This window comes from Rutidosis leptorrhynchoides, chromosome 1 (genome assembly GCF_046630445.1).
Source record: "Rutidosis leptorrhynchoides isolate AG116_Rl617_1_P2 chromosome 1, CSIRO_AGI_Rlap_v1, whole genome shotgun sequence".
Taxonomy (NCBI): domain Eukaryota; kingdom Viridiplantae; phylum Streptophyta; class Magnoliopsida; order Asterales; family Asteraceae; genus Rutidosis; species Rutidosis leptorrhynchoides.
The window spans coordinates 461,612,826-461,632,832 of NC_092333.1; the positions used below are offsets into that span (position 1 = coordinate 461,612,826).

At 35.8% G+C, this 20,007-nt stretch overlaps 1 protein-coding gene across 1 annotated transcript; it reads right to left on the reverse strand.

Annotated features, from left to right (window-relative positions):
* Positions 1 to 16,469: 16,469 nt before the first annotated feature.
* On the reverse strand, positions 16,470 to 17,574 carry LOC139874298 (probable carboxylesterase 8). The gene has a single exon (XM_071861746.1). The coding sequence runs from the start codon at positions 17,560 to 17,562 to the stop codon at positions 16,567 to 16,569; it is 996 nt and encodes a 331-aa protein (XP_071717847.1). The 5' UTR covers positions 17,563 to 17,574; the 3' UTR covers positions 16,470 to 16,566.
* Positions 17,575 to 20,007: the final 2,433 nt, after the last annotated feature.

Consider the following 20,007-nt stretch of genomic DNA (forward strand, 5'->3'; position numbering starts at 1 on the left):
TTTGTATCCAAGACTTTGACTTATTCTTTTAGCACTCCACCACTTCCACTAGATACCACTTATACCATTGAAGTGGCCAACGGGAAACTACTGAGTGCCGACACATATTACCGGGGGTGTACGTTAAACATTTTGGGTAATGAGTTTGAAATTGACTTGATACCCATGGAACTAGGAAGCTTCGATGTAATAATCGGTATGAATTGGTTAGCCAAAATGAAATCTCACATCCTTTGTGATCTTAACGCAATCATAATTCCTATCGAGAATGGTGAACCCTTGATCGTTTATGGTGATAAGAGTTGCACCGGACTCAACCTCGTTTCGTGCATTAAAGTTAGAAAACTACTCCGTAAGGGTTGTTTTGCGATCCTTGCCCATGTTAAGAAAGTCGAGTCCGATGAGAAGAATATCGATGATGTGCCAATTGTTAGTGACTTTTTCGATGTATTTCCCGACGAATTGCCGGGTCTTCTACCTCATCGACCGGTAGAATTCCAAATCGATCTTATTCCGGGAGCCGCACCCGTAGTACGTGCACCATATAGACTTGCTCCATCCGAAATGCAAGAATTGCAAAGTCAAATCCAAGAACTACTTGACCGTGATTTTATCCAACCTAGCCATTCACCATGGGGCGCTCCGATTTTGTTCGTTAAGAAGAAAGACAGATCCCTACGAATGTTCATTGATTATCGTGAACTAAAGAAATTGACGGTTAAGAACCGATATCCTCTTCCTCGTATATACGACCTCTTTGATCAACTACAAGGTTCTTGTATATATTCGAAAATTGATCTCCGTTCGGGTTATCATCAACTAAGGGTTAAAGGGGAAGATGTCTCCAAAACTGCTTTCCGAACTCGTTATGGTAGTTATGAATTCCTTGTCATGCCATTTGGTCTCACTAACGCACCAGCGGTGTTCATGGACCTCATGAACCGCGTGTGCAAACCATACCTCAACAAATTCGTTATCGTGTTCATCGATGATATTTTGGTCTATTCTAAAAGCGAAGAAGAACACGAGGAACATCTCCGACTTGTGCTTGAACTTTTAAGATAAGAACGACTCTATGCCAAATTCTCCAAGTGTGAATTTTGGTTGAAGGAAGTTCAATTTCTTGGTCATGTTGTAAGTGATCAAGGTATTAAAGTCGATCCATCAAAAATCGAAGCCATTAGTAAATGGGAGACTCCTACTACTCCTACTCACATTCGTTAATTCTTGGGTTTCGTTGGATACTATCGAAGATTCATCAAGGATTTTTCTTTGGTTGCTCGTCCTCTAACCGCGTTAACTCACAAGGGAAAGAAATTCATTTGGGCAACCGAACAAGAATCCGCATTTCAAGTCTTGAAAATGAAGCTAACCACCGCTCCTATCTTGTCACTTCCCGAAGGCAATGATGATTTTGTTGTATATTGCGATGCCTCGAAACATGGTTTTGGGTGTGTATTGATGCAACGAAAGAAAGTCATTGCTTATGCCTCTCGACAATTGAAAATTCATGAGCGAAACTATACGACACATGATCTCGAACTCGGAGCCGTTGTTTTGCACTTAAAATGTGGAGACACTATCTTTATGGAACCAAAAGTACCATCTTCACCGAACACAAAAGCCTCCAACACATCTTCGATCAAAAGCAACTAAACATGAGACAACGACGGTGGATTGAAACTTTAAACGATTATGATTGTGAGCTTCGTTACCACCTCGGGAAGGCAAACGTAGTAGCCGATGCCTTGAGTCGAAAAGAAAGAGCGGTGCCTCTTCGTGTCTGAGCTTTAAACATCACCATTCACACCAACCTCAATAGTCAAATTCGTGTAGCCCAAGACGAGGCTCTCAAGGATGAAAACATCTCTCTCGAACACTTGAACGTCCTCACCTCTCGATTCGAAGTTAAAGAAACCGGACTCCGTTATTTCGCCAGAAGAATTTGGGTACCTAGTTATGGGGACCTACGAAGCCTTATTTTAGACGAAGCCCATAAGTCAAGATATTCGATTCACCCCGATGCCAATAAGATGTACCATGACCTTAAAGAACAATATTGGTGGCCGAACATTAAAAGGGACATTGCTACTTATGTTGGAAAATGCCTAACTTGCTCCAAATTCAAAGCCGAACATCAAAGACTGTCCGGACTACTTCAACAACCCGAAATCCCGCAATGGAAGTGGGAAAATTTAACGATAGATTTTATCACCAAACTACCAAAGACGGTTGGCGGTTATGATACTATTTGGGTTATTGTTGACCGTCTCACCAAATCCGCGCACTTCCTAGCCATAAAGGAAACCGACAACATGGAGAAACTCGCACAACTTTACATTAAAGAAATTGTAGCCCGACACGGTGTACCCTTATCGATTATCTCCGACCGAGATGGCCGATTTGTTTCTAGATTTTGGCGTACTTTACAAGAAGCGTTGGGAACGCGTTTAGACATGAGAACCGCATACCATCCGCAAACCGACGAACAAAGCGAACGCACAATTCAAAATTTGGAAGACATGCTATGAGCTTGCGTTATCGACTTCGGAAAAGCTTGGGACAAGCACTTGCCTCTCGCCGAATTCTCCTACAATAATAGTTATCACGCGAGTATTAACGCCGCACCATTCGAAGCATTATATGGCCGAAAATGTCGTTCACCTCTTTGTTGGGCCAAAGTAGGCGACACACAAATCACCGGACCCGAACTCATTCACGAAACAACCGAGAAGATCGTTCAAATCCGAGATAGGCTTATGACGACCCGAAGTCGTCAAAAGAACTATACCGACAAACGACGCAACGACCTTGAGTTTCAAGTCGATGATTGCGTAATGTTAAAAGTCGCGCCTTGGGAAGGTGTAATCCGTTTCGGGAAATGCGGGAAGATAAATCTGCGGTATATTGGTCCTTTCGAAATCTTGGAGCGTGTTGGAACCGTTGCTTATCGTTTAGATCTTCCGCCTCAATTGAGCTCCGTTCATCCTACTTTCCATGTATCCAACTTGAAAAAGTGTCTTGCCGAACCCGATATCGTCATTCCTCTCGAGGAGCTTACTATTGATGACAAACTTCATTTTGTGGAGGAACCGGTTGAAATTGTGGACACCTCCGTCAAAACGTTAAAACAAAGCCGAATTCCAATTGTCAAGGTCCGTTGGAATGCTAAAAGGGGACCCGAGTTTACTTGGGAAAGACAAGATCAAATGCAAAAGAAATACGCACATTTATTCGCGGATTCGGAAACGCAAGATCCCGAGGAAGAAACAACGACTACTACGCCTACTTAAATTTCGGGACGAAATTTCTTTTAAGGAGTAGGTAATGTAACATCCCGCCTTTTTCCATTTACCTTCTGTTTAACTATTTTAAATTCCGTTATATATTTATAACATCTCTCGTTGATACGCGTTTTAAATTATCTCGTTTAGGTAATTCACGCACCCGAATGAAACTTGAAGGACCAAACTTGCCAAGGGACCAAACCTTTGACTAGGTCAAAGTGGTCAAACCATCCTCATCCATTCATTTCTCCTCTTTCATCTTTACTACTTCAACCATTTTTCTCTCAAACTCAAATCCAAAGAATCATCATCCAAATCCGATCTAGCAAGTGTTTTACAAAACAAATTACATTTTTGGAATCCTAGCAACTTCCTCTTCGATTCCATACCGATTTCATCAAGTTTAGGTAACCTTTTAAAATCACTAGATTTCTTGTTCTTGGTGTTTTTAACTTATAAAAGTGTTAATTAGTGTCTATGGCTCAAGTCTAACATGAATATATGATTTATATGACCGATCTTGTTATTTCAAGTAACTAGCATGAACTTGAAGTTTGGTGTGTTTGATTTGGTGATTTGGTTGCTTAAATGTTGTTAGATGTTAAAAGTCCAAGTATTAAATGTGTTACTAGCATCTCTAGCTTCATTTTGATGTGTAGGTTGATTAAGGAAACTTCATTAACATGATTATTGTTTTGGTGATTTGAGTTAGGGTTTGATAGACTTGATTATAAACTTTGATGCATTAAGTGCTATGAAATATTGTTGATAAGTGTTTAGTTGCAATGTGTGTTCAATTACCTTCGAAACGGCATATCATATGTGTAAATTGGATTTCCGAATCACTACTTGCAATTTTGAGCTTGAAACGTTAAATAATGATCATTCGGCGAGAATTCGGTTATTGTAAATGATTTTTTTTGTTTGATGAAATGTGTTTTGTTGTATTCCTCGTTAAATTACCTTTCCAACGATATAAGATACGTGTTCTAATTGTTTACGGTTCATGAAATATGATTGTTTGAAGTTAAATTCGTGCATACCACAAATCAGCAAAATAGTTGCTGAAAAAGACCATTTCGCGACCACAAGGTTTGGTAACGTAGTTGAAGGATCGATGGCTAAATAGAAAGATAGATAATTAGTATTGGATATTACTCACCAATACAAAAGCAATATATAATTGGATATTACACACCAAAAATATAATTGCTAAACTTGCAACCTTCTCGGTTGAAGAAACAAGAAAAACCTTCACGGTTTATTTTCTTAACTCAAATAATAATCAACAAAACTAACTACCAGAACTAAATCCATCGTAAGTTAAATATAGGCTAACTAAAAGATAAGATAAGATCAAACATTTAAAATTCAAAATAAACTCCAATTGTTATCTTGCATACTCCTTGCTTCATACGACACCCCTTGGAAACTTCTAGTTGCACTATTCCCTTTAAATATTCTGGCTCATTTTGTTTTCTTTGGGCCCAAACTAGCACAGCCCACTTTATTAATAAAATCAACAACTATAATTGGGTTGGACCCATTTAATCCTTCCGTATCTGCATCATTCTCCCCTTCTTCGAAACGACTCGACCTCGAGTCTATGGGAGGCCCAACTTGTGTTTCTCCAAAGTAGTCGTGCAACACACCATGTGGCGGCCCAACATAGAGTTTTTTCATGATAGGAAAAGTACATAGAGTCACAAATAATTTTATCTCTAAATTACTAAATTTGATTTCAGAGTGAGCATGCATATCTGGAAGCTGAATTCCCTTTAAAAAAACACTTGACTCAACATATGTTAAATTCCTCACGAATTTATTAATTTCGAGGGCAAAACAATTAATACCACACTTGGATATAAAAATAATAGTTGTTATTCCATGTACCAGTTTGCACGTCTCTGACTTTTCACTCTCCATGGGACTAATTACTTTAACATTTCCCAAGCTAAAATCGAACATACTTGATAATATGTATTTGGCTTTTGCTATTAGCCGTGAATCAGTCAAAGTGTTTACCCAGTCATGTTGTGCCTCTTCTTCCGCTTTCTCACCATAAGTATCATAAATAGGTACGGTGTCTTCAACTACACAAGGTTCGGGAACGTACTCCATGTTAAAAACTTGATCAACCGAATCAACAAAGTCATCCGGTTAAACCTCTCTTGAAACTTCTAGATTTTCAAGCTTCATCTCTATATTACGCAAGAGATGTTGCATGTCTTCCAATTCCTGAATCTTGTGATTCATTTTCTCGATCTCAGCTTGTTTAGCCATGCCTGAAATCTGATACCACATAACGTAGTTGAAGGATCGATGGCTAAATAGAATGATAGATAATTAGTATTGGATATTACTCACCAATATAAAAGCAATATGTAATTGGATATTACACACCAAAAATATAATTGCTAAACTTGCAACCTTCTCGGTTGAAGAAACAAGAAAAACCTTCATGGTTTATTTTCTTAACTCAAATAATAATCAACAAAACTAACTACCAGAACTAAATCCATCGTAAGTTAAATATAGGCTAACTAAAAGATAAGATAAGATCAAACATTTAAAATTCAAAATAAACTCCAATTGTTATATTGCATACTCCTTGCTTCATACGACACCCCTTGGAAACTTCTAGTTGCACTATTCCCTTTAAATATTCTGGCTCATTTTGTCTTCTTTGGGCACAAACTAGAACAACCCACTTTATTAATAAAATCAACAACTATAATTGGGTTGGGCCCATTTAATCCTTCCGTATCTGCATCATTTGGACTCGCGGTCACCAGATGCTGAAAAAGACCATTTCGCGACCATAAGGTTTGGACTCGCGGTCACCAGATGCTGAAAAAGGCCACTTCACGACCACAATGCTGGGACTCGCGGTCGCGAGATTCTCCCTGACCAAAGCCCACTTTTGATTTTTTCAATTTCGTTCCCGCTTGCTCGCAACTCCGTTTAACATGAAATTTTGCCAACATGCTTATATATGACTACGTTTTTATGTGTAATGGTCGGAAACCTGACCCGACCCCGTTGACTTTGACTTTGACTTTGACCAAGTTTGACTTTTAGTCAAACTTAACCAAACTCTTATGCAATCTTTCTAACTTGTTTCTATACTTGTATCTTGCATGAAACTTGATAATTTGATTCACATGCTGCATAATCGAGTCGTAACGAGCCATAGGACTAATTGAACATCTTTGACCTATCGTGTTTACCGTTATTGATACAACCTATTTGTTTAGGTCAAGACTAGCATTCGTTCTTGCACACGTTTACTTGTTGAAGTACTTTTACATACGTGCACTCAAGGTGAGATCATAGTCCCACTTTTACTCTTTTAAACTTACATTTGGGATGAGAAAACATAAACGTTTCTTTTTACTAAGTGAACACAAGTACAGGAAAACAAACATTCTACATACAAGTTTAGAACAAAATCCTCAATTCGATTATCATTAGTTACACTTGCCGGGTGTAAGTGGGAACTTATGTTGTATGGATCCATATGGGTTTGATAAACCCTCATTCAGGTGGTTCGCTACCGTCTACGAATGAAATATATTTTCACGAAACAGTGTATGTTTTAACACTATTGTGATGGGGTTCTATGGAAGGAATTTTAAGCATTGATAATTGGGTGCTCGTGAAACAAACTTTTGGAATGTATTACTATTATATCAATGTTACAAATCTTGTGGTTCACTTGTACTTACTTACTTAAACCTATGATTTCACCAACGTTTTCGTTGACATATTTCTATGTTTTTCTCAGGTCCTTGAACGTTTTGTGATACATGCTTCCGCTCATTACTTTTGATACTTGCTTGGATGTCGAGTATACATGCATACGTGGAGCATCTTTTAGCTACTTTTAAATTGTGTCGCATATGTTTCAATTGTACTTTAAACCTTGTAACGTAACTAGTTGTCGAACTACTTTGTAAACCTTGAAACATCTTTACTTTTGAAATGAATGCGACATACTTTTGGTCAAATGTTGTTTTAAAGACTTATGACCACGTAACGAGACCTAAGTAGACGGCGCCGTCAATGACGATTTTGTCTGGTCGCTACAGTTTTTCTCAGGTCTTTGAACGATATGTGATACATGCTTCCACTCATTATTTTGATATTTGCATTGGATGTCGAGTTTATATGCATACTTAGAACGTCTTTTGACTTTATTTAAAACTGTGTCGCATATGTTTCAATTGTACTTATAACCTTGTAACGTAACTTTTGGTTGAACAATCCTTGTAAACTTTGAAACAATCTTTACATTTGAAATGAATGCGACATATCTTTGATCAAACGTTATTTTAAAGACGTATGACCACGTAACGGGACCTAAGTAGACGGCACCGTCAATGACGATTTTGTCGGGTCGCTACAATAAATTCATCACCTCATACACAAAACTCACTTCCATCTAAACTTTACTAATCATAATTCACAAGTTCAACTTTCTTAAATTCTTTTTCTTGATAAAATCATACTTTTACAACATTCAACACACTTAAAAAATATAGCTAAACCATAAATTTAAGATTTTATGCATAAATTCATACCTTTGTTCTTTTGGGGTTCAAACCCTAGTTATTTTTTTGATTGGGAGACAAGATAATGAATTTCTTGCTTCTATTAGCGTTTATACACTTCTAAACATTCACTATCGTGATTGCATGTGGGTTTTTTCACTCACTTTTTGGACTTGTTCTTCCCATCTTAGACACCAACGACACGTACATAAAAACCCTGATTTTTTTCTCTTTCTAGATCATATAAGCAAGTCCCGAGTTTTAGATTTGATTTAATTTCACTCACTTAATACTTTCTATCCTCCCCACCAATACTAGACTAAAGGAAGACAGGAAGTCCTCATTATAACTTTAACATTGTAGGATTAATGTGCAAGGTACAACATATAACTATATGGCTAACATCATTTGAGCCTTCGGGGTCACACACATATACACCGAGACGTCAAATAAAATATATATATGATGTATATATATTACTCAAGTAACAAAATAGTAAATCGAAATTAATTCATTTACTATTCATATGAATAGTAAATAAATCGAAATTAATTAATTTACTATTCACATGAAAGCGACATGATAGAAATTATTAATTATAAGTTACATAACATACCCCTGAAGTATTTGAGAAATACAACTTTATGATATTACATAAATCGAATACAATATCCTATTTTGGATTCTTTCAAAAAGAAAAAAATTCACGGAGTAATATAAGGTTCACGGGTGTTTCTAAAAGGTAATATATATTACTCTCTTCTGCAAGTGTGAATTAGATTATTAAATTTTTTGGTCGATACATATAGAAAGAGAGAAAGTAAGAAATGAAATAACAATGTTTCATACGGAGTATTATTTTGGGTTCATAATATTAATCAAATGTTGATTAATTATTACTTGGGTTTGGACTAGCATCCATTGACGTTGTTTGAAGTGTAGTGTGGACTATCCTAAGAGACGGTCATATTTTTGATCGTAGGTTTCTCTCCTTCAATCAGTTTCTTCAAGAAAGGTATATCGTTTACTCACTTTGTGAATTACATATTTTGACAATTATTAGTGGTGTAACTGGATCTTTGAAATCGTTAATCATGTGCATGTTTCATTAAATAAGTGAAAATTTAATCTTGTTAAATTTTGTTCATAAAATAATAAAAGATTATTATTTTAACTATCCGCTGCGTTAATCTGTTTTGGTAAAAGTACACACGATTTTCCATCAGTGGTATCCGAGCCGCTTTTACACCATCTTAATTGTCGTGTGACTATTCTTTAGATTTAGCTTTGTGGTATATTGGTGAAAGTCGAAACCTTTTTGGTTTTTAAAGTCAACTAGGTTGATCTAGACTTAACCTCATGACACACAAATATGATTGAAAGAATATCACTATTTTAAATTGTAGATTTAATTGTTATGGCTTGAATATTTATTATAATTGTTGATTATTTTATTCCATGGTTATACACGTGCATTGTAACCATGGACAAGCCATATTTAAGTTTTAATAATGTAGTTATTAAAATTGTGATTGTACACATAGCCCATAATGCCCCGACCTATGTATGATTGTTGTGATTGTTGATTACGGCAATATTATGTCATGTTGATTATTTATTAGGAAGGCCATTTTGAAGCTAAAGTTGTATTATATTTATTTTCCATTTTCATAGTATTGTATTTAAGTTTATTTCAATTTGTAAAAGTACTAGTTTAGTTGTATTTTCAAATTTAAATAAATGTAACAAGATGAAGATTGAAGATAAAATACAACATGCTTTTGGCTTAGAAGATGGCGAACAGGTCATGTTGACAATAATGGCGTTTGTCAAGTTTTCACTTGATTCTTGAATCAAGTGAGAGCTACGATATTACCCTTAGTTTGACCTCTTGATCCCATGTCGGCTCATGAGATCAAGCATAGGATTTTTGGGCTAGGCTATGTGTGTGTGATGCATGGTATGGTTGTGTTTTATTTTTACGCATTTATATTTAATTGTTGATTATAATATATGCTAAATGTTTTTGATGAAAACATCAAATAAAACTAGTAACGAGTTTCAAAGGTTAAAATTGATGATTTTAAAAAAGTTAAACTCTAACGAGTTTAAAGTTAAATATTTTTTTTTGAAACTCAAATAATATATATGAGCGACATCTTTTAAAAATGTTTTAAAATGATACACAGTGTGTATTTGTTATTTTTTTTATATATAAAATAAAATAACAAACTTGACGCATAAACACGATCGACATATATAAAATTGGTTAAAATGTTTTTTAACAAATTGTAGCGAATCTTGTGTGCATGCATTATTCGTTAACACAAACATTTTTTAAAATACCCGTCAAATTTAAGTCATGCCATCCAATGAGCTTGCAAACACTCCTCGTTATTTTTTGATTACGGTGAGACCTAATCGAATTATAGCCACGAGGTGGATTTTCAGTTACGAGTGAGACTAGGCTGAATTTCCACTGTTTCCAAATTGGACGACTTAATCGTATTCACGGTGAGACCTGAGTTCGAGGCAAGGATGGGACAAACATGCCAATAGATAATAGTGGTTTGTTAGACTACACATATCTCAAGGTCCCATAAAGATCTAAGAGTTGCATCTGTGATGCAATTGGTACTCGCTACCTACCAGTAGACTCTATAACTGCTAGCTGATCAACAGATGTAGTTATGGAACCTCTATGTGGATCTTAGGCTTTCGTAAATTAATTGTTTTTAAATATATTAAAACTTGGGTAATTAATTTATTAAAGTACAATATCGAAAATACTAAAATTGAATCTTGTTCTCTTGTAGATGTCAAACAATCAAAACGTAAACCAAATCAACCTCCGTTCTTTGTTGGAGAAGGAAAAACTCAATGGTTCAAACTTTCTCGATTGGCAACGCAACCTGAGAATTGTTCTCAAATTTGAAGAGAAGTTGAACAAAATTGAAGAACCCTTACCCGAAGCTCCTCCTGAGACAGCTACTGCTGCTCAAAAGAATGCTTATCAGAAGTTGTTTGATGAGTAAGAGAAGATAGCTTTAATCATGCTTGCTAGTATGACTTCTGACCTCCAAAAGGAAATGGAAGATCGTACAGCATATGATATGATGACTGAGCTGAAAAATATGTTTCAGAAACAGGCTAGTCAAGAGTTATATGAAACTTATAAGCTTCTTCAAACATGCAAAATGGAAGAGGGTCAATCAGTGAGCTCTCATGTCTTAAAAATGAAAAGCTACATTGACCGATTGGAAAAACTTGGAACTACCTTGCCACCTAACTTGGCCGTGAACACGGTTTTAGTTTCACTACCAAAATCATATCACCAATTTGTGATGAATTACAATATGCAAGGTTGGGAGAAATCTCTGGCAGAGGTGCACTCGATGCTCAAAACTGCTGAACATGATATTTCATATAAGGTTTCCAATCCAGGTGTCCTTATGATTAGGGAAGGTAGAGTGAAAAAGAATAAGCCGAAAACTTGGGGAAAAGGAAAAGGCAAGTCAATTGCTAAGAAAAAGATTCCACCACCTCCCAAGAAAGAAAACCCAGCGAAAGACGCCGAATGTTTCCACTGTGGAAAGGTTGGCCACTGGAGGAGGAACTGTCCTTCCTACCTATCTGAGTTGAGAAAAGGCAAAGCTGGCCAGACCAGCAAATCAGGTATATTTCATATACAGTTATATACTTTTTCTAGTGATTCCTGGATTTTTGATACTGGTTGTGGTACTCACATCTGTAACAATATGCAGGGAATGAGAAGAAGTAAGAGACTAAAGAAAGACACACTAGACTTAAGAGTGGGCAATGGGGCTCGAGCTGCTGTTGAAGCTATTGGCACCTATGATCTTACTTTACCTAGTGGTCTTATTGTTTTGTTGGAACAATGTCATTATGCTCCTAGTATTACGAGCAATGTAATTTCAGTTTCTCTTTTGAAAAATGTTGATTTTGAACTTACATTTACGCACTTTGGTATTTCAGTTTCTAAGAATAATGTATTTTATTTTAATGCTATTCCACGTGATGGTATTTTTGAAATTGATATGCATGGTGTAATTTCAAATAATAATTCTGTATATACATGTACTGCCAAACGAGTCAAGAAAGACTTGAATAATACCTATATATGGCATTGTCGTCTTGATCATATAAACAAACAACGCATTTCAAAACTCCAATCTGATGGGATTTTGGAATCAACTGGCTCTGAGTCATTTGATGTATGCGAGTCATGTTTATGTGGAAAAATGACAAAGGCTCCTTTCTCCGGTTTAGGTGAAAGAGCTAAAGATCTTTTAGGACTAATACATACTGATGTATGTGGCCCTTTTAGAACTATGTCTAGAAATGGTGAAACATACTTCGTTACATTTACTGATGATTATAGTAGATATGGTTATGTTTACTTGCTGAAACATAAACATGAAGTTTTTGAAACGTTCAAAATCTTCCAAAATGAAGTAGAGAATCAACTTGGAAAGACCATTAAAGCCCTTCGTTCTGATCGGGGAGGGGAATATATGAGTCAAGAGTTTTTGGACCACCTGAAGAATTGTGGGATTGTCTCACAATTCACTCCACCTTATACACCACAGCACAATGGTGTGTCGGAGCGGAGGAATCGAACTTTACTTGATATGGTTCGATCTATGATGAGTCTAACTACTCTACCGATGTCTTTTTGGGGTTATGCATTAGAGTCTGCTACACGCATACTCAATGTGGTTCCAACCAAGAAGGTAGATAAGACACCATATGAGTTATGGCATGGAAATAGTCCTAAGTTGTCTTATTTGAAAGTCTGGGGTTGTGAAGCGTATGTGAAACGTGACACTTCAAACAAGTTAGAACCCAGAGGTATCAAATGTCATTTTGTGGGATACCCAAAGGAAACAATGGGTTACTACTTTTACTACCAAGCTGAAAACAAAGTGTTTACTGCTCGGTTTGCTAAATTCTTTGAAAGAGATCTTCTCTTACAAGAAGTCAGTGGGAGTAAAGTAGATCTTGAGGAAATTCAAGAATCACAAAGTAACATACCTTCTGAAGGCACTAGCCAACCGCACGTTGAAGCTGGACACACTGTTGGTGAGCCAGAACGTGTTGTACCTATACTTCATAGATCTAGTAGAACTCTTCATCAACCTGAGAGGTTAAATCTTCTGATTAATTCAGATGTACCTCATCTAGGGGATTATGATGAACCCTCTAGCTATGATGAAGCCATGTCAGATCCACAATCTGACAAATGGGGAGATGCTATGAAGGCAGAGATGCAGTCCATGAAAGATAATCAAGTATGAGACTTGATTGATCTTCCACCCAATTGCAAGACAGTGGGCAGTAAATGGGTCTTTAAGAAGAAGGCTGGCATGGACGGTAATGTAAACACTTTTAAGGCTCGATTGGTGGCAAAAGGTTATACTCAAACTCAAGGAATTGATTATGAGGAAACTTATTCACCAGTCGCGAGCATTAAATCAATTAGGATACTTATTGCCATAGCTGCTTTTCATGATTATGAAATATGGCAAATGGATGTCAAAATTGCTTTCCTAAATGGCGACCTAAGCGAGGACGTATATATGGTTCAGCCGGAAGGGTTTGTGAATCCTAAGTATCCTACTAAAGTATGCAAGCTTCTAAAATCTATTTATGGATTAAAGCAAGCATCCAGGAGCTGGAATATTAAGTTTGATCAGAAAATCAACGAGTTTGGTTTTTCTCAAAACCAAGATGAGCCCTATGTTTACATTAGAGCTAGTGGGAGCAAAGTTGTCTTCTTGATCTTGTATGTTGATGACATACTACTTATTGGAAATGACATTCCAACTTTGCAAGATGTCAAATCTTGGCTTGGAAAATGTTTTGCCATGAAAGATCTTGGAGAAGCTAAGTATATTCTTGGAATCGGGATCTATAGAAATAGATCCAAAAGGCTTATTGGTTTGAGTCAAAGTACATACATTGACAAAATCTTGAGAAGATTTAACATGCAAAACTCCAAGTGCGGAGCATTGCCCATGCAAAAGGGCATAACCTTGAGCAAGTCTCAAAGTCCTGTCACACCTGATGAGATAAGACGAATGAAATATGTTCTGTATGCTTCAGCTATAGGATCCATTATGTATGCCATGTTATGTACTAGACCTGATGTCTCGTTAGCTTTGAGTTTGACGAGTCGTTATCAACAGAATCCAGGTGAAGAACATTGGATTGCTGTTAAGAGCATTCTTAAATATTTGCGGAGAACTAAAGATATGTTCTTGGTTTACGGTGATTTGGAAGAAGAGTTGAGTATTAGATGTTATACAGATGCTAGTTTCCAAACTGATCGAGATGATTCTCGATCCCAGTCAGGGTATGTCTTTGTCATGAATGGCGGGGCAGTTGATTGGAGAAGCTCAAAGCAGAGCACAGTTGCACAATCTACAACGGAAGCAGAATACATTGCTGTCTCAGAAGCTGCTCAAGAAGCTGTCTGGATAAGGAAGTTTATTGCTGAACTCGGAGTAGTTCCCAGCATTGAATCCCCTATGGAAATGTACTGTGATAATTCAAGTGCTATTATACTTGCGAAAGAATCACGTGTACGTAAAGGTAGCATACACATTCTTCGAAAGTTTGACTACATTCAAGAAGTCGTTGAGAGGAATGATATTAGTATTCTTAAGGTTCATACAGATGATAATGTGGCTGACCCGTTCACGAAGCCCATGACACACAACAAGCATGATGATCATGCTAGTAGTATTAGACTTCGTTATGCTGCTGATATTTTTAATTTGTAATTTAGTATTTGGATATTTTTGGAACATTAAACAGTTTTATCATAATGAATTGATATATTGATGGTATGATCGTTTTCATATATATCATTGTGTTCTATATTAGCATGTTTAATCCATGAGTAATTGTTGATTATTCAAAATCTCCATAATCAATCATGTTATGGGAATAACATGAATTAAGATTAATATGAAGTTTTGGTTATATTTATTGATGATAAATAGTTAACTTGTTGAGACCAAATTTCATATGTATTCATTGATGATGAATATTGGAATGACCCAACCATGAGATGTCACTACATGGATCGTAGTCAGTAGTGAATCTTTTAGTAATTATGTCTTTGTGTCCTTAGACTTGAGATGCACGCCCATCTTGATGAGTGTAGCATTGTACTTTGATATGGTTAAACGCTGTCCTGAATAAGGCTGTTATAAAGGCCATTATTGGGTATAATGTAAGGCTCGTGATAGACACGTGAATGCAATATAGGATTTGTTCCTCCAAAATATTCGGAGTTAGATACTTTTGAGCTCCTCGATGAATGAATAAGATATTTGTGTGGCCGCACCCAGATGTAATTAAGATGATACTTAATTAATTTGGTGATCTAATTCGGTTCTAAGATCGAGAAACAAAATTGTTAAACAAATGAGAATGACCGATGATCCATATCTCAAGTTTAACTAAAGTTATCTGAAACAAAAGGACGAATGACATTTAACACTTACCATAAACAGTTTCGAGAAACTACCCTCACATGAATTTGGGGACAATGACGTGTTGCTAGACGCTTACCATTGTTTGTATAGTTACTTGATGTTGTGTCATGCACAAGTGGGAGTCTGTAGGATTAATGTGCAAGGTACAACATATAACTATATGGCCAACATTATTTGAGCCTTCGGGGTCACACACATATACACCGAGACGTCAAATAAAATATATATATGATGTATATATATTACTCAAGTAACAAAATAGTAAATCGAAATTAATTCATTTACTATTCATATGAATAGTAAATAAATCGAAATTAATTAATTTACTATTCACATGAAAGCGACATGATAGAAATTATTAATTATAAGTTACATAACATACCCCTGAAGTATTTGAGAAATACAACTTTATGATATTACATAAATCGAATACAATATCCTATTTTGGATTCTTTCAAAAAGAAAAAAATTCACGGAGTAATATAAGGTTCACGGGTGTTTCTAAAAGGTAATATATATTACTCTCTTTTGCAAGTGTGAATTAGATTATTAAATTTTTTGGTCGATACATATAGAAAGAGAGAAAGTAAGAAATGAAATAACAATGTTTCATACGGAGTATTATTTTGGGTTCATAATATTAATCAAATGTTAATTAATTATTACTTGAGTTTGGACTAGCATCCATTGACGTTGTTTGAAGTGTAGTGTGGACTATCCTAAGAGACGGTCATATTTTTAATCGTAGGTTTCTCTCTTTCAATCAGTTTCTTCAAGAAAGGTATATCGTTTACTCACTTTGTGAATTACATATTTTGACAATTATTAGTGGTGTAGTTGGATCTTTGGAATCGTTAATCATGTGCATGTTTCATTAAATAAGTGAAAATTTAATCTTGTTAAATTTTGTTCATAAAATAATAAAAGATTATTATTTTAACTATCCGCTGCGTTAATCTGTTTTGGTAAGAGTACACACGATTTTTCATCAAACGTTAGATCTCTAGTTACTTATTTCTTTAACTTAATTAATTTACGTTTCTTTAACTTTTAACATTTAAAACCCAAAAATTAGATAACACAAAATAGTAAACTAATAGGATAGGATAGGAGTATATCTTAAATTTTGGGACATTATACAAATAGATAGATGGCTAGTTAATTTGACAAATAACAATTTAATGTCAGTCAACTTATTATTCATAATGTTGACTTTTTCTCGACAAACAACGAAACAAAGTTCTTGACATCATCATATAACAGTTGTGCCTTTTGCGGCTCAAAGACCTCTATTCCATGGAACCCTTCAACGAATGTCCTTATCACGTCCACACTACGTGACTCCAACATATCAGCAAACTCAATTTGTTTATCATAAAACGGGTCCCCAAAGTAACCTCTAATCATACACCTTGGTAACCGTTTAATCTTCTCGTCACGAGATATATCATCAATATCTCGTATCGGGTTACAGTACGGATGATCTCTATCACTACCTTCAGGTAGTGCCAAAGACCACATCAAATCAGTTGCTACCAAAGGGGCAATACGGTCATTTACATGTCGAATTTCTGATCCAGTACGTTCAACCCCACCAAAAAAAGGTTGATGAAATATCAGCCCTACGATTTTAATCGGATTGAGATCAAGATCTGGAACACGTAGACCCGCGTTGTACACTATATTTCCTCCCGAACTACTTCCCATTATAAAAACTTGACTGAAGTCAGCAAACTCCGTTAACCACTCATCACAACCGTTGATTCCTAAAGCCTGATCACGCAACCAGCACACCGCCTCCACAGCGTCATCGTACGCCGCAGGTAGGCGGTGTTCTGGAGCGAGACGATACTCAACGGAGATCATGAGGGTTGGAGTATGAGCAGATATGGTGGAGCATGAACGATTAAAGGGATCTGACGTGGCACTGAATAGGATAAAGCCGCCACCATGGAAGTAGATGATGATCGGAAGTTTACGGTTCGTTGCCGGTGAGACGGGGCGGAAGAGGCGGAGGAAGGTTGAGTTGGTTGGGTTGAGTGGTATGTCTTTGGAGAGAGTGAGTTGAGAATCGGTGGTGAGTTGTGGTGTTGCCTGTGCGGATGGAAGTGGGGCGAATCGGGTTAAAGATCCATCTGGGTTGTGTTTGATTTTGAGGAACTTGTAAGGATCCAAATTAGAAATCGAATCCGACATGGTTGTGTGACAAAATAGCCGTGTACATTTTATATTGGTAATTAGTTGTTGGAGTAAATGTGTATATTTAATGAAAATGAGTGTAGTAGTTGTACAGGGTGGCCTCGTGGATTACACGGGGTCTTGGGTATTAAGTCGCCAGCCAATAAAGTTAATAAAATGGTAAACTTTCATCATCTCCAATTTATACCAATTCAAGAGATAGAAAGTGACTTAACCAATTATTGAATGAAACTTGAAAACACTCGATGTATGAACACGTGCTAGTGAGTGCAAACGACAATAAATTTTTCATTAACTAGCAATTCAAAGTTACATTCTGATTAGATAAGTTCTCCGACATTGTCATATCAAGTCAAAAGTATTCGTATGAGCTTCGACTTCCAAGTTAAGTTATAGTCAAAAGTATTCTTAGCAACCTTTTGCTCAAGGTTGCTAAGACATCGATTAGGCAAGCAGTGGGTTATCTTCAATCTTCACTGTTGCGTTTTATCATTTATATGTTTTGTCAATTCTTGTATTGTTCTTCGTTCATCATTTTGTTGATCGCTTTATTAATATATCATTTTTTGCCGAAAAAAACTTAATTATGTTATCTTTGCCAACAAGTTTTTTGAAAGGAGGTGATTTACACACACCACTTTTTGATCCATTTACATTTTTGTCTCATAAATTTATAGTTATATCCTTTGATTTATATAGGGAATTGGACATATAATTTTTGTAAGTATAATTACGGCTAACATAAGTAATTAGGTGTACATATATCAAAAAGTGGTGTGTGAAGATCATCTTCATTCTTTAAAACGGTTAAATAATAAAAAGTTCTGTTTAATTTAAGAACTTCTAGCTTTTATGGGGACAAAAAGTTCCTTTTTTAAAAGCTATTTCCACACGCGTTTGAGAATTCGAAAAGAGTTTTTTGTTTCTTAATTACTTAAATACCTCATCCTCCCATGTTTTATTTCCCACGTAACCCACCCACCTACAAAGATATCTGATATCATATCTAATTTTATATGATCTATTTGTCATTTAACCATTTTTAACAGCTTCAATTACTTTTTCAAACACCTAAATATATTTAAAAAACTCATCAGTTTTTAGTTTTCAACTTTCAGCTAACACCTACCAGCTCCAGCTACTAACTAGTTTTGCCAAACATACCCCTATTCAATGCATTTTGTTCACATGAAGATTTTGTATTAGCTTCATCTTCGTGGTTCATGATGTAGTCGGATCTCGGTGTTATCCCAATCACATGGTATTATTGGTATTTAGTATTAGGGACGAACGCTAGTTACACCGGAGTATCATATATTGTTGTTTTTAATTATTCTATGACAAATAGTTTGGTGCATCTTAGGAGGATGTTATATGAAGCCCTGGTTAGATAGAAGCCTCAATTGCTTTTGTGTTAGTGAATTAGATATGTTTGTATCAATATTTTAATGTCTAAATCATGTCGATTTAGCTGAGTGGTTACCTCTCTTCTGAGTGTCTGTGAGATCTCGAGTTCGAGTCTCCCTTGAGGATTTCATAATGCAATATGTTTTGTAGTTGGTTATGAAGTTCTCTTGAGGCATCACTGTTTGAACACGTCCTATGGTAGTTGTTCAGTGGTGATTCCGAAGGGTGACTACATGCATAACTTATCATATGTCAGTTGTTCGATGGAACATCCTTGACAGATGATACGAATGTGAAAGGGTGGTTGGAACTCTTTTGGTGGTCTTTATCAGTAACTTCAATCTTACTGTTCAAAAATTTTTATTTTGATGTCTTACTCAATCGTTGGTATTTAATATATTAACAGAATTTACTTGATCTTTTGATTATATTAAATAAATCTATAATTTCTAAAAAAAAAAATCTTTGAAATGCAATTTATTTTTTAAAAGTTGGTTATAGAAGTGTATAGGCTATATCATCTCTTATAAAGTATAAAGTATAATTTAAAAAACTTAATTCCATTCAACATGATTTACCCTAATAAAGTGACATATTGTATTTAACGAGTGTTGATGACATATCGTATTTATTTAACAATATAATAAATATTGTTATATCTTTTAAAAAGTAATAAGACAAAATTACGCCATTGGTCTCTAATATTGCCCTAAAGTTTCATGACGATTTTTTTGTCGTAGATGACCTTAATGTTTAAAACCGTTGTATTGTTGCGCCATGAAGATAACAGACGTAAGTTTTCTAATGTAAATTTTTTTATTTTTTTTTTTTTTTTTTTTCATTTTGGCCATTCGAGTTAAACATCACTAGCAAATGAGTTTGAATTGCTACCTCTACTAAAGATTGTTCTAGCCTTAATTTTTATATGTATGCTATGTTCCAACAGTGGGGCGGTAGTCGGAGATACCAATATTCGTGGGAATCATCTATGATCGGTTACAAAAATGTTATTGGTCATCATGCAGTGGTTGGGAT